The sequence below is a fragment of the Dermacentor andersoni genome, chromosome 5 (genome assembly GCF_023375885.2).
Source record: "Dermacentor andersoni chromosome 5, qqDerAnde1_hic_scaffold, whole genome shotgun sequence".
In the NCBI taxonomy this organism is placed as follows: Eukaryota; Metazoa; Arthropoda; class Arachnida; order Ixodida; family Ixodidae; genus Dermacentor; species Dermacentor andersoni.
The window spans coordinates 200,364,124-200,387,581 of NC_092818.1; the positions used below are offsets into that span (position 1 = coordinate 200,364,124).

Sequence of the window (23,458 nt, forward strand, 5' to 3'; positions counted from 1 at the left end):
TGCCGAAACCCGGGAGAAACGATCGAACTTACCATTGAGGCAACGAGGTCAACAGGCGTCGACACCACAACGAGCTCGGGGAAAACCAGCAACGATCCTCGGGCAGAAAACGGTCGACGAGGCGCGCCTTCAACAACAAGGCCTAACGACGCCACACCCAACTGAAACCGACACCACGACTCAAGCCCCATCGCGGTAAGCGAACTCTAAACATTGATGCCACGATGGAACGGCTCAAACTGAAAAGAAGTGCATTGAGAGCTCAAGTCACTAAACTGATTTCTGAAGCGGACTTATTCTTGGAGAGTCATGCAGACGAAGGAGCTCTTAATGTATTGTCTGCGAGGCTTAGCGCCCTCCAAATACAGCTAAACGAGGTGGACGCCGCCATCGAGCCCTTAGTACAAGACCAAGACGCAGAGCTAAATTATGTGCGGACCATAGAATACAACGACCGTATCGTCGCACACATGGCAAAACTCCGCCAAGAAGCAGAAAAAGACCTGCTAACAAAACAAGCAGAAATGGCGGCGACGCGGGCGCAGACCGACGGTCCTCCGGCGGGGGCAAAGTGCAAAGTGAAACTGCCGAAGCTCGAGTTACAACGATTTAGCGGCGCCGCCACGGAGTGGCAGTCCTTCTGGGAGCAGTTCGAGCAAGCGGTGCACGGAAACGACGGCCTCTCCAACGCAGAGAAGTTTTTGTACTTGCGATCGGTGCTTTCGGGAAAAGCCGCAGCGGCCATTGCCGGCATTCAAGTGACTGGGGCAAATTACACCACTGTCATCGAACTTCTGAAAGAACGCTTCGGTCGACGAGACGTGCTGATTCAAGAACACCTGACTCAGTTACTCGAATTGCCACCGGTACAGAACGAAAAGGAGCACATCGGCCTACGTCGACTCTATGACCACCTGCAACGCAATATCGCTGGTCTCACGGCGCTCGGAGTCAAGACAGACAGTTACGGCGCCCTGCTCTCCTCCGCACTCCTGCGAATGCTGCCAACGGATCTTGTTGTCGGATACCATAAGGGACTTTCCGCTGCAAGCAAAGATGACGCGATCAGCATCAAGAGTTTGCAAGCTTTTCTTAAAACAGAAGTAGAGAGCCGGGAAAAGGCACTGCAACCTGGTAATCTCGCAGCCAGAGAATCAAAACATCGAGACAAAGAAAAGAGCAAACCTCAGAAAGGGTCAGCAGCTTCTCTTTTTTCTGCGGGTGCTTCGAAGCAGTCCGATCCATGTGCATTCTGTGCTGCAAAAGATCATGCGACTCACAATTGTCAGGCGAAGATCTCATTGGATGAAAAGAAGAAAAGGCTCATTGCAGCTGGCCGGTGCTTCCGATGCTGCATAAAAGGGCACACTTCAAGGGAATGCCGCAACAAAAGAATAAAATGCAAGGAATGTGGCAGAAGACATCTGACTCAGATGTGTGACCCGACATGGAAGCCACCCGAGAATAAAGCCACAGAGTTGCACTCTTGGACAGAAAAGAAATCTGAAAAGGTACCAACTGTGCTGCTCCAAACCGCTCAAGTATGGGCAGAGGGACGAAGAAGAGCGCTCACTCGTCTACTCTTTGACGGAGGTAGCCAACGAAGCTTTGTCACTAAACGACTTTCACGGGAACTGCAACTAGAGGTTGTAGGGGAAGAGGACATCACAATCTACCCATTCGGAGGAGCAGGAAACATTATCAAAGAGAAGCGCAGAAGAGTAAAAATTTGGCTACGAAGTCAATACGACCGTAAAGAGCACTCTATCGAAGCTCTGGAAATACCTGAGATCTGCTCTGATCGGCTTCACGTTCCTGAGGACATCCTAAAAGAGGTGCAAGCGGACATGGATGAACTGGCAGACGTGACTGTTGCGCCAGCCCATTTGATGGGAAGCGGGATCGACATTCTTATCGGTGCTGACTATTATTGGACTTTGGTGTGTGGTGAAGTCAAGAAGCTGCAAGGCGCACTAGTTGCGGTAAAGACCGAATTTGGATGGACTCTACAAGGAGCGATTCCCAGCAGTAGCTCAGCTGCCTACTGCTCAACCGTGGCAGTGCTTCGTGCCGGAGTGTTCGCCGACACAACCAGCTTGTCCAAGGAGCTTAAATCGTTCTGGGAACTTGAGAGCATTGGAATCATCGACTCTTGTGCCCAAACGAACGAAGAAAGCGAGGAAGTCATGAGCACATTTTCGGCATCGGTAGAGAAAATGGACAAGCGCTATGAGGTAGCACTGCCCTGGAAACCCTTGAACATGCAACTCGCCGACAACAAAGCTGTTGCAAAGAAGCGCTTGACTAACCTCACGAAGAAGTTAATCAAAGATGAGGCGACACTGATTAAGTATGACGAGGCTATCCGTCAGTACCTGGAACAAGGGTTCGCAGAACGAGTTCCATCGCAAGAAAGCAACAACGATGTAAGCAGATTATACTACATGCCTCATCGTGCAGTTTTTAGACCTGACAGCCTTTCGACCAAGATTAGAGTAGTCTTTGACGCATCTTCTCACGATGCAGGTTGTATATCTCTGAACGAAGCCCTAGAACCAGGACCGAACTTGAATCCAGATTTACTTAAGGTTTTGCTGAACTTCAGAATTCATCGTGTTGGATTAAGTGCAGACATCGAAAAGGCATTTCTGCAAATTTCGGTGCAACCGGCTGATCGCGATGCCCTCCGATTTCTTTGGTATGGACATCTTCCAACGAAGGAAGACCCGGAGCCTCCTATTGAGGTCTGGAGAATGACACGTGTCCCTTTTGGCGTGACAAGTAGTCCATTCCTCCTCGCAGCCACCGTGCGCCACCATCTGTCCACGACAGAAGATTATCCAGAAATAAGAAAAACCATCAGCGAGAGCCTTTACGTGGACGACCTCATAACAGGAGCGAACACAGTGGAGGAGGCTACAGATTTCTACCGAGGGGCACTAGATGTCATGAATCGAGCAAGCATGACACTGCGTAAGTGGAACTCAAATTCCAAGAAGCTGCAACAGCTGTTCAATGACGAAGGAACCGGATGCGCCCTTGGCTACGTGGAATGTCCAACAACAGGTGTCTCACGGGTCCTCGGACTTGTATGGGATAAGGACAAAGATCATCTAGCATTTTCCATGGAGGCCATCTTAGATTTCCTAGACCGAAACAGCAACACCAAACGATTCATTCTTCAAGCATCGGCTCGTATATATGACCCACTTGGTCTCATTTCTCCGGTCACAGTTACAACCAAGTTGATGTTTCAAACACTGTGGGAACTGGGTATTGAGTGGGACGCCCCTCTGCCCGAAGAAGTCAAAGCAGCTTGGACGCAGTGGCACACCCAGCTACACCATTTAACGGACATAACAGTGCCAACACGATATGGTAGCTTACCCAACGATAGCTGGAAGGAAGTACACATCTTCACAGATGCCAGCCCCAAAGCTTACGGCGCAGTTGCATATTTGCGCATCTCCGCGGTCAAGGAAGCAAAGGTTACTCTGGTCCTCTCAAAGTCCCGAGTAGCACCAATTAAGAGAATTTCTCTTCCAAGACTGGAACTGATGGGCATGGTGATAGGTGCTCGACTGAGAGAATATTTGGAGCGGTCACTGAGCCTTCCAATAGCCAAATGGTATCTGTAGACTGATTCATCTATTGCGCTGCATTGGGTGCGAGGTCCCGCCCAACAATGGAAACCCTTTGTCGCCAACAGAGTGTTGGAAATTCAGCAGCGATCGGATCCAGACATCTGGAATCACTGTTCTGGGATCGAAAATCCCGCCGACCTTTTGACAAGGGGAGTCACACCTCAGGCACTCAAGTCGAGCTCACTTTGGTGGAATGGACCTGCTTGGCTTTCGAAGCCACCTACTTACTGGCCAAGGCATGAAGGCGCCGCTGACATGATCATCGCAGAGGAGGAAAGAAGAACGCTTCGCGTTCACAACGTGACTGTAAAGGAATCTGTCTTGCCTCTGCAGAAATATAGCTCCCTCTCTAGACTGGTTCGAGTGACAGCCTGGGTTTTACGATTTTTCCACAACGCCAGGCACCCCGACCAAAAATACGAGGGACCTATTACGACAGAGGAAGTTCAAAAGGCACATACTTGTTTGATTCTTCAAGTACAATTCGAGGCCTTCCAAGAGGAACTCCAGTGTCTTCGCCGCTCGACACGCATGCCAAGCGATTCTCCGATACGTGATCTCAGCGTCATCCACGACGACGATGGAGTGCTAAGAGTAGGAGGAAGGCTCAGTGCAGCAGAGTTGTCCTACAACGTGAAGCATCCTGCTATCCTACCGTCAAGGCATCCCTTCACAGAGCTAACGATCAGCGCAACCCACCGCCGTCTCCTGCATGCAGGCGCACTGGAGACTCTTACCGAATTGAGGGAAATGTACTGGATCGTGCGGGGAAGGCAAATGGTGAAAAAGGTGCTTAAGAAATGTGTGACTTGCAACCGTTTCAACAGCCGAGCTGCTACTGAGCCAGTCGCTCCTCTGCCTCGTGAGAGGGTGACACAAGCTCCACCCTTTGATGTTACCGGTGTAGATTTTGCTGGCCCACTGAACACAAAGGATCAAGGAAATAACCGGAAGTCTTACATCGTTATTTTCACATGTGCAGTGACCAGGGCAATACACCTTGAATTGGTGACCGACATGTCCACCTCAAACTTCCTGATGGCGTTTCGAAGATTTATCTCGAGAAGAGGAGTTTGTCGAGTGATCTTTTCTGACAACGCCAGGACATTCCAGCGCGCTTCTAAGGATCTAAGGCGACTATGGACTACAATAAGAGGAGAAGAAATTCACAACTTCTTCACAAGCCACCAGATCCGCTGGAAATTTATAGCTGAGAAAGCTGCTTGGTGGGGAGGATTCTGGGAAAGAATGGTTCGCTCCGTAAAAACATCGTTGAAGAAGGTATTGGGAAACAGCTACTGCAACTTCGAGGAGCTCACGACAATCCTAACTGAAATCGAAGCTGTCATCAACTCTAGACCCTTGACCTACGTCTACACGGAGGCGAGCGAACCCGAACCGCTAGCACCATCTCACTTTCTAGTGGGAAAGCGACTGACCACTCTTCCTGACAGTGGCTCCACTACAGAGGTGGCTCAGCCCCCTGGTCAACTCACTCGTCGTTGGCAATACCGACAAAGGATGGTCGACCAGTTTTGGCGTCGCTGGCAAAAGGAGTACCTGACGAGTCTCCGATCAGCACATTTTGCTGTGCCAAATTCGTCAAGCGCACTGAAGAAAGGAACTCTCGTTTTAGTCCATGAACACTATCTACCGAGGCAACTCTGGAAAACTGGACAAGTGGCAGAAGTTCTTCTCGGACGAGATGGAAGAATCAGAGCTTGCATGGTGCGCATGCGTAATGGAACCACATTGAGAAGACCGATTCAACTGTTGTACCCAATGGAATACATGGACGAATGACCTGAAGCTCATTCCGGGGGGAGTATGAAGAAACTGCCAACTTTAGCCTCATTCCTTTCGTCAACGGGCAACCCTGTGCTCCTCCGAACTCGCTCGGCAACGGGCATCACTATCGAAATAAAGTTTAGTTGTTTTGTTCACCTCAAACGAAGCAGTCGGTTCTTTTTTGACCTACCATAATTTCCTCAGGGTGTTTTCTCTTTTTTAGCTGCACCTAATTTTTGAAAATTGCCTGTGGCAGACAGCACAATTCTAATCCCCAATTCTAATTCTTGATCTCAACTACTCGATCAGGCGGTCATTACTTCTATACGACAAATCAAAATACTTACACCGGTAATTCACATGATTACGTTGATTAAAAATTTAATTATCAGGATTATGGCCCCTATTTCAATCTACACTGTAAACGAAAATAAACCCACCTGGAATTTTTAACAGGTGTGCCCTAAGATCTTCCCTCCTCGAATATTTACTCTGATGTATGGGAGCAAAACAGCGCCATTCCCTCGTTTCACTCCGTTGGCTAGCTGCGGGAGTATTAAGGCGACATGGCGCGATTTTATTCCGCATCAACTTCTTGTTCTCCTGTGAAAAACTCCGACAGGGAGTTTTAAAAAACTCCCCTCCTCCGACACAGGTTGGTCACGTGGCGCTTCCCATGAGGCTGTGCGCCTCGCCAGCGAACTGGCGCGTTCGGCATAGTCGGCAGTGCTCATGGCTTACGGTTTGTTTACATCTGTGAAGTGTCGTTCCGTGACATCATTTCGTAAATTTGTTTCCCGCATTTCCTTCTAGAAAATGTGATAAGTGTGCCTGAAGCTCACTGTATCTCAGCTTCAAGTACGTTAGCTCTGATCACTTCTTGCTTCTTGAGTATCGCGTGTTCGTCGGATGTCTTTCAAAGTTCTGCAATGGGCGTTCCTGAAATGTTTATGTACGTCATGATTTATGTGCCTTCATTGCCTTGCTTCGTTGAATTTAACGCGGTCTTGTGCGTATATTTCGAAATTTGAGCAGTGGCCTCTGCGTATGAAAATCTTGGCGCAAACTAACGCGGTACCTTTTTTATACTCCCGTTGCACCTCGAAAAAACTCCGTCCATCGCAAAGCAAAAGCTAAAAAAAGACAGAACAAAGCTCCCATGGTTCCGCGCAAAGATTCCGCTCGCACGGAGTAAAAATTCTTCTCCAATCATACCTCGCATAATAAACTTCCAACCGGGGGGGTCGCTAGAGGACAAGCATTGTACTCCCACCTGGCTGTTATTTCCGTTTAGTGTACGAATTATAGGCGGTGAGTTCGCAAGGCGTATCTACTTGGAACGAATTCTCCGGACTGCACCATGTTTCGAGATATTAATTTTCCAAGTGTCCGGCGAAGTGCATTGGCGTTCCAGTTACTTTTTTCAGGAAAACGCTGTTTTACTCATTCAAGCACACAACTAACTGGAACACCAAAGCATTTCGTCGGATAATTTGAAAATCAATATCTCGAAACTGGAGCAGTTCTGAGAATTCGTTCCAAGTGAATACATTTTGCGAAATCGCTGGCTATGATTCGTGGATTAAAACAGTGTCCGTAGCGTTAATAATTAAAACGTTTTTACCGTAATTATAATAATTTTTAAGTGTTTTGATTTATCGTAGAAGTAATGGCAGCCTGATCGAGTAATTTAGGTCAAGGATTGTAATTGTGCTATGTGCCACAGGCAACTTTTTAAAAAAATGGTGCAGTTAAAAATAAAAACCCTCTGTATTGTAAGACGTCTTGTAAGTAAACATTACATTACACTGCGTTATATTTAGGTGCGTAAGAATACTTGGTATTACCCGTCGTGTTAGCTTAGCGGCTATGGTGTTGCACTATTAAGCACGAGGTCGCGGGATAAAATTCCGGCCGCGGCGGCCGCATTTTCATGCAGGCGAAATTCAATAAACGCTCGTGTGCCGTGCATTGGATGCACGTGAGAGACTGCAGCGTGGGTCTAATTCATCTGGCCTACGGCGCGCCTCGTGGTTTTGGCGCGTAAAGCCACAACAACAAATTAAAACATTTGTTATGGGGTTTTACGTTTGAAGCACGTATTTGTCAAACACGCGTATTCGAGTCGGCTCGAGCTTTTCACGCCACCCTAGCACTACAGGCTTGAGCAGCCTGACAACCACTTGGCGTTCTTCCTGTGCAGACTGGAACACCTTCTCCCACGCCGTCCAGCGCATTTCCGGCCGACAGACGGATCAACGCTTTGCCGGCATTCGCTGCTGCTTGAGCTGCACGGCGGCACCTGCGGTGCTCCATTTGACGAAGCCGTTTTTCCGGCCGTTTCCAACCTCGACTGGCGCCGAAAGGAAACTGTACGACTAGGAGCGCCTTCCTTTCTATCACAACCGCGATTATCGACCATAGTGTTACATACAACGGTGGTAACGCCTTGTTTATGTGCGGAAAATGTCGCTCTTGGACCTCTCAACAAAAATTTCCTTTCCCCGAACATTCTTGTAGCACTTAGCTTAAGAAAGTCACAAAGTGAGGTGGCTACCCAACCTTCAATATATGAGCCGCTGCTCAAGGAAAACAACACGCGCAGAGAAGATGCACGACGCAGCACAGGTAGCCTATTTAATGCGAACGTGAAGTGAACGTGGGTATATGCAAAATAAAGCACGCGCTTGCAAACAACTTGAACACACGCGTGCACGTGAATGTGACATTAGACGCCAGTTCGTAGTCCTCTATGATAAAGAGCTTTGTTGTATGCAAAGGTCGTGTTAGCATGGCAGCACTGTTCTTGAGTCGCACAAAAGCAGGAGGCATTCGTTGCGTATATTTTGCTTTGAACGACTGACTAAATCTTTTCTTTCACTTTTTATTTCTTTTCTTCACATTACACCATCGGGTTGCTCGTAGACGCTGTGGCCTGCATTTCGCCGTGCGCTTCTTCTATGCCCTTACAGATGATAGATTGTCATTTGAATATTTGTTAGAGACAAGTGAAAGTAAGCCATGGCAGCACGCTCACGAAAGGCTGTCAGTCTGCCGTGTCGCTTTAAGACGAGTTAGGCAGGATGGTAATACATTATCGCTAACCAGTACGTGACAAGGGATGTGGGCGCGAGGCTTTATTCTCTTTGTGTCGTGCGTTATGTCAACGTGCCCATCCCATTTTCGCGCATATAGCATAATGAAGTCACGTATAGCTTTAATGGTGCTTTCTCTTCCTCAGTTAAAAGCCTGTAAGCCTGAAAGCACTGTAGGCGGATAGGAGACAAACAAAGCAGCGTTGTGCATTTGCTTTGATTTTGTTTACGATGAGTGTCGCGCACTTTCCTTCTCGTGAAATTGTGCCATTGCATCCGATTGTCCGTTTATATTTGACGTATCAACTTGCTTGAACGACACATCCTTTGCTTCCACGCACACAACTGTTATCATGCTAATCTTCGCAGAGGCCCGTGTTATCACATTTCAAGACAACTGCTGCGCTATTATTTTGCATATAATGCTGACAACTGTGCTTGTTTTCAGATTATTATTCCTGGGATTTTGCAAGAGCTGCGACGCTGCAGACTTCGTACTGTACAACATATAGTCGCCATTCACGTTCTTGTAAATTTTACTACTATTTATCTTACTTTTGGGCGTGTTAAAGAAATAACCACGACATCAAAATATCGAAAGGCTGCAGGGGTTTGTCAAGGCTGCGTGGTGACAGTGCGCACGTGTACTTCCCTACTTTGCCTGACAATGCGCGCCGCACTGTGCGCTGTTGCTCGCCGTCCGGGACGAGAGTCAGAACGAGGAGGCTGGGAAGAAGGCGTTCCGCTTCTTGTGTAAAAGTGCTGCTTTGGGCTACAGCTGCGCTCGCGCTCGTTGACCTTTTGAGTCGCGCGTCTTCTTGGCCCTTCGGTATCGGAACCACGATGATTTACCTTCGGCGTTACTGTAACATGCACACTGATCAGGAGCTGGGCGATCACCACCATGCTATCGCGTAGATCCAGCGAAGCTGTGGCAAATGAGCCTCTCTTTTCTCATCATAGGTTGTACCTTGATATGTCTAACTGTGCGCGTGCGTGCACCTGTGTTAAAGTGAAGATAAATTAACTTAAATTGTGGAGCTTAACGACCCGATATTGCGCAATGGATTATGGTGGACGCATGGTGTAAGGCTCCGGTTGCATTTCGACAACCTGTGGCTCTTCTATGTGTACCAAAAGCACGGTACACCAACGAGTGGTCGTGCGCTTTGACCCCATCCGGATGCGGCTAAAACGGCTATAGGACGGAACCCGCGATCATAGGCGGCGGCAACAGACAGCAAGATTCTGAATGAGCCATCTCTTACTTTCATCTCACAATGTGGTCAAAGTGTATTAGCGATGTCATGTTGATATTATTGGGATGATCTGTCTGTTTTGACGCTGAGGCTTAAGGAGAGACGCCATTCACGGCAAGACTTTTCTCATTTCTAGCCACTAGTCGGCGCCACAACATGAGCGTTGGTGATGCGTTCGCGATGCGCAACACAAGTCACATTCTTGACTGTGTAATGAAGCAGACGCGCCCCTGTGTATGTGGCGTCTGAAGAGGAAGACGAAAGGCCGTGCCGTGATCGCGAGCGACCCCCGTTTGTATTGACACGTGTACTTATCTTTATCGGGCAACCACGTTTCGCCGCCTAACAAATGTAATCGCACAGCATGGGACGCGCCTGCATGTATCCGAAGTTTCTGGAAAGTTATCGATGCTTCTATCCGCTGTCTGTTGTCGCCGAGACTTATGTTATCTGATTTCATCACCTGACGCGAATGGTGTAGAACTTTGTGGAAGGCACGCGGGTCCGAACGATTAGTCTGGAACATTCGACGACTGCTCTATAAAAGCCGACCCGCTTGACCCGCAGATCAGATTTTCGACGATCGCCGACTGTGTTCGCCGCTTTCGTTGTGCTATAAGTGTAGCCTGTTTTGTGGGCACAGGTTCGCCCAATAAAAGCTAGTTTTGTATTCCACCGTACTGCTTCTTTCTTCACCGTCACTACCACGTGACATCTGGTGGAGGTGCTTGTGCGTTCATGTACCGAACGCCCCCGCAAAGCCGCGATCCAAGCCCGAAGCCCGAGGACAAAACCGACATCGCCCAAGACCAGCGTGCTAGCCGCAGACTGCAAAGACTGCCCCCAGAGCACGGACTTCTGCTTGAAACGACAAAGAAGATCGCCGTGGTCAAGACAAACCAAATGGCTGCCCCAGTGTCCCCCGTTATCCTACAGCAACCTCGGGACCCACCAACCTTCCATGGAGCAGCAACTGAAGACCCGGAATCCTGGCTGGAGACGTACGAGCGAATCGCGACTTTCAACAACTGGGACTCCGACGACAAGTTGCGGCATGTATACTTCGCCCTAGAAGACGCCGCCAGAACGTGGTTCGAGAACAGGGAGTCGACAATGACAACATGGGACCTGTTCCGTACCGGCTTCCTGCGCACCTTTACAAGCGTCGTGCGCAAGGAAAGGGCCGAAGCTATGCTGGACGCCCGAGTGCAGCTACCAAATGAGAACGTTGCCATCTTTACGGAAGAAATGAGCCGTCTGTTCCGCCACGCCGACCCGGATATGGCCGAGGAAAAGAAAGTACGCCTACTCATGCGTGGTGTGAAGGAAGAACTTTTCGGCGCAATGGTACGAAGCCCACCGACGACCGTAGCAGAGTTCCTTCGCGAGGCCACCGGCATTGAGAAGACACTCGAAATGCGGAACCGGCAATTCAACCGCCGCACAAGCTCTACCCACTACGCAGGAATTCAATCACTGGCCACGGACGATCTGCGCGAGACCATCAGGGCCATTGTGCGCGAAGAACTGCGCAAGGTCTTGCCTTCGTCGCAGCCTCAAGTGGCCTCTATCGCCGACATCGTGAAAGAAGAGGTGCACCGATCCCTTGGAGTTCCTGAGGTGCAACCAGAACCACCGCAGCCGGAAGCAATGACCTACGCCGCCGTCGTCGCCCGCCGTCAAGGCCCCCCTGCGAGTCCGCGCCAAGGTCCTGCAACACCGCAATTCCGTCGTCCGCCGCCGCCGCCGCCAGCGCGCCCACCCGTCGCCCAGCGCACCTATGCGAGGAAGACGGACATTTGGCGAGCCCCCGACCACCGCCCGCTCTGCTATCACTGCGGAGAAGCCGGCCATGTGTACCGCCGATGCCCATACCGCGACATGGGACTGAGAGGGTTCGCCGTCAACGCGCCGCGTCCACAGCTTGGGGAGCGCCCACGTGACATTGCCGATTACCTAGCCGGCACTCAGTGGAACTCTCGACGACCATCCCGTTCGCCGTCACCAGGCCGCTACCTGTCGCCGCAGCGCCGTCCATACACTGGCCCAGCCCGGGGCCGCTCTGCGAGCCCATACCCGGAAAACTAAAAGCAGCAACCGATGGAGGTGCGGTTGCTGTTCGTCGAACTGACGAAGATCCTCCGCCGCCGACGAAGACGACGAAGAGACCATCTCGACGACATAACGACACGCCGCCGTCCCGACGAAGTCTGGAAGCCAAAACTACACCGACGAAAGACGACTTGACGACGCGACGTTCCAACTTCAGTTCAACACGACGCAGCCGTGATCCAACGCCAAGACCTAACTGCAATGCCAGACAAAGAACAACCGACCTCGACGTGCTTCTCGACGGCCACGCAGTCACTGCCTTAGTCGACACAGGGGCCGATTACTCCGTAATGAGTGGACACATCGCCGCCCAGTTGAAGAAAGTTAAGACCGCATGGGAAGGCCCTCAGATTCGCACCGCTGGAGGACACCTCATCACGCCGACTGGGATCTGCACGGCAAGAATAACCATTCATGACCGGACTTACCCTGCCACCTTCGTTATCCTCCAACAGTGTTCACGAGACGTCATTCTCGGTATGGACTTCCTGGACCAACACGGCGCAATCATCAACCTGAAGTCGAAGTCAGTAACGCTGTCGGAAGATAAAGCAATGCCGCCGGAGAGCCCTCGTAGCCATCACGCCTTGAGTGTGCTCGAAGATCAAGTGAGCATCCCGCCTCGCTGCAGCATTGTTATTTCGGTCAGCACCGAAACACCCGCTGACGTAGAAGGCGTCATCGAAGGCGACCAACGTCTACTGCTAGACCGTGAAATTTGCGTCGCAAGAGGGATCGCTCGACTGCATGGAGGGAAAACTGAAGTGTTGCTGACAAACTTCAGCCAGGAGTTCAAGCACATCAACAAGGGCACGACGATCGCGTACATCGAGGAAATTCTGGAAACAAGTAATGCGTTTGTCCTCTCGGATTCCGCCGCATCTACCCCGACGACCATGGTTCCCGAACCAGACTACGACATTAATCCAAATCTCCCTATGATTAAGCAACAGCAGCTCAGAAGTCTGCTCCGACGATACAAAGGCTGCTTTTCGACGTCATCGAGGATTCGACAAACACCAGTCGCCAAGCATCGCATAATCACCGAGGAATGCGCTCGACCACTCCGTCAGAGCCCTTACCGTGTTTCGGCGCGAGAACGTGAAGCTATAAGAGAACAAGTCGACGAAATGTTGCGCGACGACATCATCCAGCCGTCGAAAAGCCCGTGGGCATCCCCTGTTGTTCTGGTAAAGAAAAAGGACGGAACCCTACGTTTCTGCGTCGATTATCGTCGTCTGAACAAGATCACGAAGAAGGACGTATACCCCCTCCCACGGATAGACGACGCATTGGATCGGCTCTGCAACGCTAAATACTTCTCGTCCATGGACCTCAAGTCTGGCTATTGGCAAATAGAAGTCGACGAAAGAGATCGCGAAAAGACCGCCTTCATCACCCCAGACGGCCTCTACGAGTTCAAGGTTATGCCATTCGGACTGTGCTCGGCGCCTGCAACGTTCCAGCGCGTGATGGACACGGTTTTAGCAGAATTGAAGTGGCAGACCTGTCTCGTATACTTGGATGACGTCGTCGTCTTCGCCAGAAATTTCGGCGTTCAACTTAGGCGGCTGGCAACAGTACTAGAGGCCATCAGGTCATCAGGACTTACTCTGAAGCCGGAAAAGTGCCGCTTCGCTTACGAGGAGCTTCTATTTTTAGGCCACGTCATCAGCAAATCTGGAGTCCGCCCCGACCCGCAGAAGACAGCTGCCATAGCAAAGTTCCCACAGCCCATCGACAAGAAGGCAGTGCGTAGATTTCTTGGCATGTGTGCCTACTACAGGCGATTTGTCAAGAACTTTTCACGCATCGCTGAGCCGCTGACGCAGCTAACTAAATGTGACGTCGAGTTCAGGTGGGAAACGCCGCAGGCCGACGCATTTCAAGAACTCAAACGACGCATGCAGTCGCCGCCCGTACTTGCGCACTTCGACGAGCACGCCGATACCGAAATCCACACTGACGCCAGTAGCCTAGGCCTCGGCGCCGTCCTGGTTCAGAGAAAAGATGGACATGAACACGTAATAGCTTACGCTAGCCGGTCGTTGTCAAAAGCGGAAGGCAATTATTCTACAACCGGAAAGGAATGCCTCGCCATCGTTTGGGCTACAGCGAAATTTCGCCCTTACCTATATGGCAGGCCATTCAAAGTCGTCAGCGACCATCACGCCTTGTGTTGGCTAGCGAATTTAAAGGATCCCTCAGGACGGCTGGCACGGTGGAGCCTGAGACTACAAGAATACGACATCACTGTAACATACAAGTCCGGACGAAAACACTCAGACGCCGATTGCCTATCACGCGCCCCCATTGACCCGCCGCCGCAAGATGACGAGGATGACGACGCCTTCCTTGGAATAATAAGCGCGGAAGACTTCGCCGAACAACAACGAGCGGACCCGGAACTTAAAGGCCTCGTCGATTATTTGGAAGGGCACACCGACGTTGTCCCCAGGGCATTTAAGCGCGGATTATCTTCCTTCACGCTTCAAGACAGTCTACTCGTGAAGAACTTCTCACCAGTCCGCGCCAATTACCTTCTTGTTGTCCCGTCAGGACTTCGTCCAGAAGTATTGCACGCCCTACATGACGATCCGACCGCTGGACACCTCGGATTTTCCCGGACACTATCGAGGATACAAGAAAAGTATTATTGGCCGCGCCTGACCGCCGACGTCACCCGTTATGTCAGAACATGCCGAGACTGTCAGCGACGCAAGACACCGCCGACAAGGCCAGCCGGATTACTACAGCCAATCGAGCCTCCTTGCCGACCATTCCAGCAGATCGGGATGGACTTGTTGGGACCCTTTCCGACGTCAATAACCGGAAATAAGTGGATAGTCGTGGCGACGGACTACCTCACCCGCTTCGCTGAAACAAAAGCACTGCCGAAAGGTAGCGCAGCCGAAGTGGCGAAATTCTTTGTCGAAAACATTCTGCTGCGACATGGCGCCCCAGAAGTCCTCATCACCGACCGAGGAACGGCCTTTACAGCGGAGCTCACCCAAGCCATTCTGAAATACAGTCAGACAAGGCACAGGAGGACAACGGCTTACCACCCACAGACGAATGGTCTTACGGAGCGGCTGAATAAGACCCTCGCCGACATGCTAGCGATGTACGTCGACGTCGAACACAAGACCTGGGATGCCGTCCTGCCGTACGTAACATTCGCTTATAACACGGCGGTACAAGAAACAACACAGATCACGCCGTTCAAGCTGGTCTACGGCAGGAACCCGACGACGACGCTCGACGCCATGCTGCCTCACGTCACGGACGAGGAGAACCTTGACGTCCGTACCTACCTCCAGTGCGCCGAAGAAGCCCGACAGCTCGCCCGCCTGCGAATCAAGAACCAGCAGAGGACCGACAGCCGACACTACAACCTCCGACGACGCTTCGTGGAGTACCAGCCCGGTGACCGTGTTTGGGTTTGGACCCCTATACGCCGACGAGGACTGAGCGAGAAGCTTTTGCGTCGCTATTTCGGACCGTACAAGATCATCCGACGTATTGGCGCACTGGACTATGAGGTCGTGCCAGACGGTATTTCGCTATCACAGCGGCGCCGCTCGCGACCTGAAATAGTCCACGTTGTGCGACTCAAGCCCTACTACCAGCGTTAACGAACTTTGTGGCTTCGCGTAACTGACCTTTGGACTTTATTTCTTTTTTGTTACTTATGTTTAAGAAGTGTCCTTTTGTGTTTCGCTCTCTTATATTTGTAGCATCGGGACGATGCTTATTTTAAGAGGGGGGGTATTGACACGTGTACTTATCTTTATCGGGCAACCACGTTTCGCCGCCTAACAAATGTAATCGCACAGCATGGGACGCGCCTGCATGTATCCGAAGTTTCTGGAAAGTTATCGATGCTTCTATCCGCTGTCTGTTGTCGCCGAGACTTATGTTATCTGATTTCATCACCTGACGCGAATGGTGTAGAACTTTGTGGAAGGCACGCGGGTCCGAACGATTAGTCTGGAACATTCGACGACTGCTCTATAAAAGCCGACCCGCTTGACCCGCAGATCAGATTTTCGACGATCGCCGACTGTGTTCGCCGCTTTCGTTGTGCTATAAGTGTAGCCTGTTTTGTGGGCACAGGTTCGCCCAATAAAAGCTAGTTTTGTATTCCACCGTACTGCTTCTTTCTTCACCGTCACTACCACGTGACAGTATGTACGACCGATTCTAGAATTTGGTTGTGTTTTGTTCTCCGGAAGTGCAAAATATAAATTAAGGCCCCTTGTTCTGTTAGAAAGAGAAGCTCTTCGACTATGTTTAGGTGTTCCTAAATTCATTGCTAATAATGTATTATACCAGGAAGCGCGCCTACCTACTCTTCACACACGATTTCGCATGCTTACGGTTCAAACCTACTTAAGAGCTTATGATTCTTCGCTGCGACGTGGAAAATATGCATTCCTTAGTGAACCAAGTCCATTTTTTGAGACCACGTGGTCACGGTTCCATACCCCGCAAGTTGTATTTGTGCAAGCACAATTAGCACCTTTAAATGTTCGCCTTAGAGAAATAATTCCGCTCCATAGGTCTCCGGGGTCGCTGAAAATTGAATTTGCAGACATTTTTCCACGCAATGCGAAATTTCTGCCCACAACATATTTGAATGACCGTTTACACGATTATTTGGCCCGTTTCAAAATAAACGTAATAGCGACCGATGCTTCTTTGTGTGAAGAGAATGCAGGTGTGGGTATCTACTCACCATCCCTCAAATGGTCTTTTTCACTTCGCCTACCAGATTACACATCAGTTTTTCATGCCGGACTTCTGGCAATAGTTCTTGCCTTGTGGAAATTACCCATTCATATTACAAGAGTTATTATCCTCACAGATTATCTATCTGTATGCAGCGCACTTACTGCGTCTACAAAGTCTACAACCGGAAACACGTTTCATTCATTACCTCCACCTCACTTAAGTTTAGTGCATATGGTATGGGTCCCTGGCCACCGAGACATTCATATTAATGAAATAGCCGATTCCTTAGCACGAGTTTCTTTAGCAGGTCCTGTGCTATTTGTGCTGCCGGCAACTTCGCACATTACTGCAGCCAGATATCGGCAATTTTCTTTGAGCGAGGACAAAAAAGCTCTGTCATTAGCAAAATCTTCAGATTTTTTACACTTAAATTATTCTTGGAACCGGCAATGGTGTCCTAACCGGAAATTTGAAGTTTCATTTACTAGGCTGCGTTGCTGTATTCCAACACTTAATTTTTACTTGCACAGATGTGGTCTGACGGTATCCCCTCTATGCTACCTCTGCAATGAACCAGAAACTATAGATCAGTTTTATTGTCATGCCGGTGGTTTTCTACTCATCGAAAACTATGTCTAGCAATTCCACTTCAAAATTTAGGATTACCTTTAAGCAGCACTGTAATACTCTCCCTTGGAGCAACAGTTTTGGGATATAGCCAAAGGAACGTTTGCCTAGCCATTTGTAATTTTCTATGTGGCACAAAAAGAATGCCTTGTTATAGTTTTTAGTTTCAAGAATTTATTTATTTCTACTGCAGTTTAGAAAATTCAAAATGTAAAAGCACAAATTCACAGTTCAAATCCTACTATTATTCATAATTTACCTTACTCAAGTTTAAGTATATCTTTTTTTTTTAACATTCCTATCAACGCAAGGCTTACTATAGTATTGATCAATACTTTATCTCATGTATTCATAGTTTATTTTGTATCTTGGATTATTTGTTTTCCTTTCTTTTTTCGTGTTATTTATTTATTAACCAATTTATTTTATTTTATTTATTGAATCATATTACCACCCAATTCGTGGCCTATCCCCCTCAGTGGGTTTGTGCCATTAACTGAGGCTTCATCATCATCATCATCACCCCGTGTTTCGGACAGCCCTTGCAGTGCCTTCATTTACCTAGCGTTCCACAACGTTGTGAACGAGAATAAATCTCATCGCATTTGGTGGAGGTTGCTGAGATCCTTCGCCTCGTCCTGGAGCTCCGCACTCGAACCCTGCCAACAAGATCGCCCTGCACTATGCCTGATCCCGCCACCTCGTTGCCTGCACCACCGGCTGCCACTGTCATCTGCGCCGGCATCCCTCGTCAACGCGACCCACCCATTTTCAGTGTGACCGCCGAACACGACGTGGAAGACTGGCTCTCATCGTACGAACGTGTAAGTGCCCATAACAAATGGGATGACCAGTCTAAGCTGACCCATGTGCCGTTCTACTTCGACGACATGGCCAAACTTTGGTTCCTCAACCACGAATCAGACTTTACAAGCTTGTCCGCGTTTAAGACTCTGTTTGCTGAAGTGTTTGATCGCCCAGCTGTGCGTAAGCTACGCGCTGAACAGCGTCTACGCCAGCGCGCAGAGCAGCCTGGAGAGACATGCCCCAGCTACATCGAGGATGTTCTCGATTTGTGCAAGCGGGTAAATCCCAGCATGTCAGAGGATGACAAGATCAAACACATCCTCAAGGGCATCGAGGACAGCGCATTCCAGATGTTGCTGGCCAAAAGCCCAACTAGCGTATCCGTCCTCATTAATCTCTGCCAGAGCTTTGACGAGCTGCGCCGCCAACGTTCCATCGCCCGCCAGAACATTTAGCAGGCCGATAACGTCTCGAGCATCGCGGTTTCTACCGACATAACCAACTCGACCCTCTCGCAGCATATCAAAGATTTTATCCGTGAAGAGGTGGCCAGGCAGCTCTCGCTGCTGCCTCACAGTGACGCACCTACGGCAGCTTTGCCTCCAACGCTGCAGGAAGCCATCCGAAATCAGATATCTGTAGCGCTTCCTGCAACCCCCGCCCGCCCCCCATCCAACCCTATGAGTGTGCCGCTGGCCCATACCAAATTTGCCAGCCACCCTACGTCGCTGCCGCTCAGTTATGCAGCCGTGGTTGCACGGCCACCTGCGCAGACAGCTTCCTTTTCATCGCCCGTGCATCCGGCTTCATTTCCAGTTGCCCGACCGTCACCACACTTTTTTCGTCCCACCGAGACGTGGCGCACTCAAGACAACCGGCCTATCTGCTTCGCCTGCGGCATTGCTGGCCATGTGGCGCGCTTCTGTCGCCGCCGCGCCTCAACTGCTTGTACCAGCTTTGATACGCCCAGCTACGCACCACAATACGCCGCCACGCCTCCATTATCACCGCGACGTCTCGACACTGATCGCCGGCTGGAAACTCGGCGTTCCCCTTCCCCTCGTCGGCGTTCGATTTCGCCCCTGCGTCGTCGAGTTCCCCCTAAAGAGGGAAACTGACTGCTGCAGTTCCTGAGGCAAGAACTGCAAATACATCGACGTTCTCAAGACCTCAATCTTCGCCGCAAAATGTAATTACCGTTTTTGTAGAGGGAGTACCAGCAGTGGCACTAGTCGATACCGGAGCAGCCGTTTCCGTCATTCACAAGGGCCTTTGCCGCAAGCTACGAAAAGTGACTACAGCTCGCTCTGGCCTGGTGCTGGCCGTCTGGCCGTCACGTTGACGCCATCGCTTCGGTCTCCGGCTCATCACCTTCAGTGGGTTTTGACAAGGCCATCAACCCTGCACTTTCCCCATCTCATCGCCGCCAACTTCTCGCTCTCCTTCACAAGTTTGTCTCTTCTTTCGACTGTCATCAGACGTCACTGGGCCGTGCCACCGGTGTTTCTCACATCATCGACACCGGTTCCCACTCCCCCTTGCGACAGCGCCCGTATCGTGTCTCTGCCGAAGAGCGCCGAATAATCACGGAGCAAGTGGACGACATGCTCAAACATAAAGTCATCCGTCCCTCTCAAAGTCCTTGGTCTTCACCTGTCGTATTGGTGAGGAAAACAGATGGCTCCATTCGCTTTTGTGTCGACTACAGACGCCTAAACAAGATAACGAGGAAAGACGTTTATCCTCTGCCTCGAATCGATGACGCTCTCGACTGTTTACAAGGCGCAGAATACTTCAGTTCCTTGGATCTGCGCTCCGGGTACTGGCAAGTTCCAATGGCCAAGCCTGACCGTCCGAAAACCGCATTCGTCACACCCGATGGCCTCTACGAGATTAACGTCATGCCCTTTGGGTCTTGCAACGCGCCTGCTACTTTTGAGCGTATGATCGACACCATCCTTCGTGGCCACAAATGGAAGACCTGTTTATGTTACCTCGACGACATCGTCGTCTTCTCAACCGATTTTCCGACGCATCTCGCTCGCCTGCATGACATTCTGACCTGTCTCGCCTCTGCCGGTCTACAGCTTAACATCAAAAAGTGCCGCTTTGCTGCAAGCAAGCTAACCATATTGGGTCATGTTATCTCAAAAGACGGCGTCCTCCCGGATCCAGACAAGCTCCGCGCTGTTGCAGAGTTTCCAAGGCCCACGTCTATCAAAACCCTCAGAAGTTTTATGGGCTTATGTTCTTATTTTCGTAGCTTCGTACGCAATTTCGCATCCATCATGGCGCCTTTGACAAGTTTACTTTCCGCCAGTAACGGCATAGCAGCATGGTCACCTGAATATTATGCAGCATTTCAGCAGTTGTGCCACTTGTTGACCTCACCACCCATTCTTCGCCACTACGACCCTAATGCTCCCACGGAAGTCCATACTGACGCCAGCGGAGTTGGCCTTGGCGCGGTCTTAGCGCAACGGAAAGCTGGCTATGATGAATACGTCGTCGCTTATGCGAGCCGTACTCTAAAGAAAGCAGAATTAAATTACTCCGTCACAGAAAAGGAGTGTCTAGCGATCATCTGGGCACTAAGCAAGTTTCGCCCATACCTTTACGGCCGTTCTTTCGGCGTTGTTACGGACCAGCATGCCCTTTGTTGGCTTTCTTCCTTGAAAGACCCGTCTGGACGCTTGGGACGTTGGGCGCTTCGCTTGCAAGAGTACGACATCCGCATCATGTACCGCTCCGGTCGCAAGCACTCCGACGCTGATGCGCTCTCTCGCTCTCCACTGACGCCCGATTCGGCATCGTTGTCAGCTTCCTCGTCCACCGTGTCACCGTTCACCATCACTGACATGCTCACAGAGCAGCGCAAGGACCCATCCCTTGCAATGTTACTTGACTACCTTGCTGCTCCGTCTGATGTCCCTTCGACACGAGCACTGCGTCGCCAAGCAACCCACTTTTCAGTGCGGGACAACATTCTGTATCGCCGAAACTACACGCCCGACGGACGCAAATGGCTCCTCGCTATACCTCGTCATATGCGCTCTGACGTCTGCGCGTCTTTTCACTCTGACCCCCTAAGCGCTCATGCCGGCGTCCTTAAAACTTACACAAGATTGCGTCAGCGCTATTATTGGAGAGGCATGTACAACTTTGTGCAAAAGTACATTCAGTCTTGCACTACATGCCAACAAGGCAAGACACCTACACAGCGTTTCACAGGACCGTTGCAGCCGCTACCATGCCCGTCTCGTCCGTTCGACCGCGTCGGCATCGACCTCTACGGCCCGTTTCCATGCAGCGGGCGTGGAAATCGGTGGATTATTGTCGACGTAGATCACCTTACTCCCTACGCTGAGACTGCAGCACTGCCAGCAGCGACCGCCCGTGACGTTGGTTTTTTCATCCTTCACAATTTTGTTCTTCGCCACGGTGCTCCCCGAGAATTACTGAGTGATAGGGGCCGTGTCTTCCTGTCGGAGGGCATCCAAGCCCTCCTCGCTGAGTGCAGGATAAATCATCGCAAATCGACCGCGTACCATCCCCAAACCAACGGTCTGACCGAGCACTTCAATCGCACACTTGGCGACATGTTGCGGATGTATATTTCATCCGACCACTCCAACTGGGACACCGTACTCCCCTTTGTTACGTTCGCGTACAACACCGCGACGCAAGCAACCACCGGCTTTTCCCTCTTTTTCCTTGTGTATGGCCGTCAGCCTTCATGCCCTTTGGACACCATACTGCCGTACCAACCTGACGCTACAGAGTATACTCCGCTTTCCGAAGTCGCCAAATATGCTGAAGATTGCCGTCAGCTGGCACGTTCCCTGACTAGTGAGACTCAAGAACGTCAAAAGACAAGACATGACCGTGCTCATCAACCACCGCACAACTTTGCTCCTGGTTCGCTTGTGTGGCTTTGGATACCAGCCCACATTCCTGGCCTTTCTTCCAAACTCCTGGTGCGTTATCACGGTCCATACCGTATAATCGAGGCCACTTCACCGGTCAACTACATCGTCGAGCCACTCACAGTGTCACCAGACCTGCGTCGTCGTGGGCGAGAGACAGTACATGTCAACCGCCTGAAACCGTACTACGACCCGCTCATCTTCTCCGTGCCCTGAGTCGCCAGGATGGCTACGCTTCGCTCCCGCGGCATTGCAATGAAGCAGACGCGCCCCTGTGTATGTGCCGTCTGAAGAGGAAGACGAAAGGCCGTGCCGTGATCGCGAGCGACCCCCGTGCTTCGGACAGCCCTTGCAGTGCCTTCATTTACCTAGCGTTCCACAACGTTGTGAACGAGAATAAACCTCATCGCAACCGCATCTTTCATTTTGTTTTACCCTCTGGCGCAGTGCAAGAGGGTAAAACGTTGATCTGTCGGCAAGCTTACCACGATTTCGCTGGGAGGCGGTGCATTCGCAGCGGGTCTCACGTGTTACGAACCACGGTAACGTATCGCGCATCATGCAGAGCTAAAGCCCTACAGTAATGGTTCGTTCCCAAACTCATCGTAGATGGCTACTGTGCCCCCTTCGCCAACCAGCTACCATTTCAAGCCCTGTACAAAATGCATGATATAGGCAGAAAAGAAGACAGCTTCGAGGAGGGAGCTACCTGCTTAGCTGTTCATCGAGCAGACGACACAGACGAGTGCTAGAATGGCGAGCTGCGAAATGGAGCGGAATAAAGCAAAGCGCAGTTAAGCTGTGATGAAGGCCCTTGCGTAGCAAGCACGTGATACATTAAGCGTGAATGCTGTTGTGGCCAGAGGCACCACTTGAGAAAACGCAGCTTAAGAAACAGACAAAGAGTCAAATTGCAGTCACCAGTGTTATTAGCACAGGTCGGCGAAATCACTCGTAAGGCGACTATCTCACACTCACACCGACCGGTGAGCTTTAGTGTGATTTCGTTGTGTGAGCGCGAACGAACCTGATGAGTTGAATTTCTGGTGAGTCTGAGTCAGTGCTTTAAATGGAAGCGAACAGCGCAAAATACGGGCGTATAGTGACCACACAGCATCGTGCCTGTCGCTGTGTCGGTGCACTATTCGATTGCCTTCAAAATATGCACCAACCAGCCTAGTTCAGCGCACTCCTGCTGTCGGAGTGTGTCCTTATCTTGTTTATTTTGCCGACGAATGCCCATTACTTAGAATAAAATATATCAAGGAAGTGAATGAAAGGGGAAAATTGTAGCACGAAGGTACAAATTAAACCCACACGGGTTTCTCAGCAGGAAAGCCTCGCAGGTGAAGAAAAATTCGTCCTTGTCCGGGAGTAACTGAATTGTAGCTTCGTGCTACGATTCAGGTGCGCGACAATTTTTACCTTTCATGCATTTTCCTCCACCTTGCGACCTTCCGCAGAAT

The 23,458-nt window shown here is 50.5% G+C and overlaps 1 protein-coding gene across 1 annotated transcript; it reads left to right on the forward strand.

Moving 5' to 3' along the window:
* Positions 1-524: 524 nt before the first annotated feature.
* LOC140218599 (uncharacterized) lies at positions 525-3,638 on the forward strand. Its single transcript, XM_072288407.1, has 3 exons — positions 525-1,134; positions 1,645-2,367; positions 2,803-3,638. The coding sequence occupies exons 1-3, from the start codon at positions 525-527 to the stop codon at positions 3,636-3,638; spliced, it is 2,169 nt and encodes a 722-aa protein (XP_072144508.1).
* Positions 3,639-23,458: the final 19,820 nt, after the last annotated feature.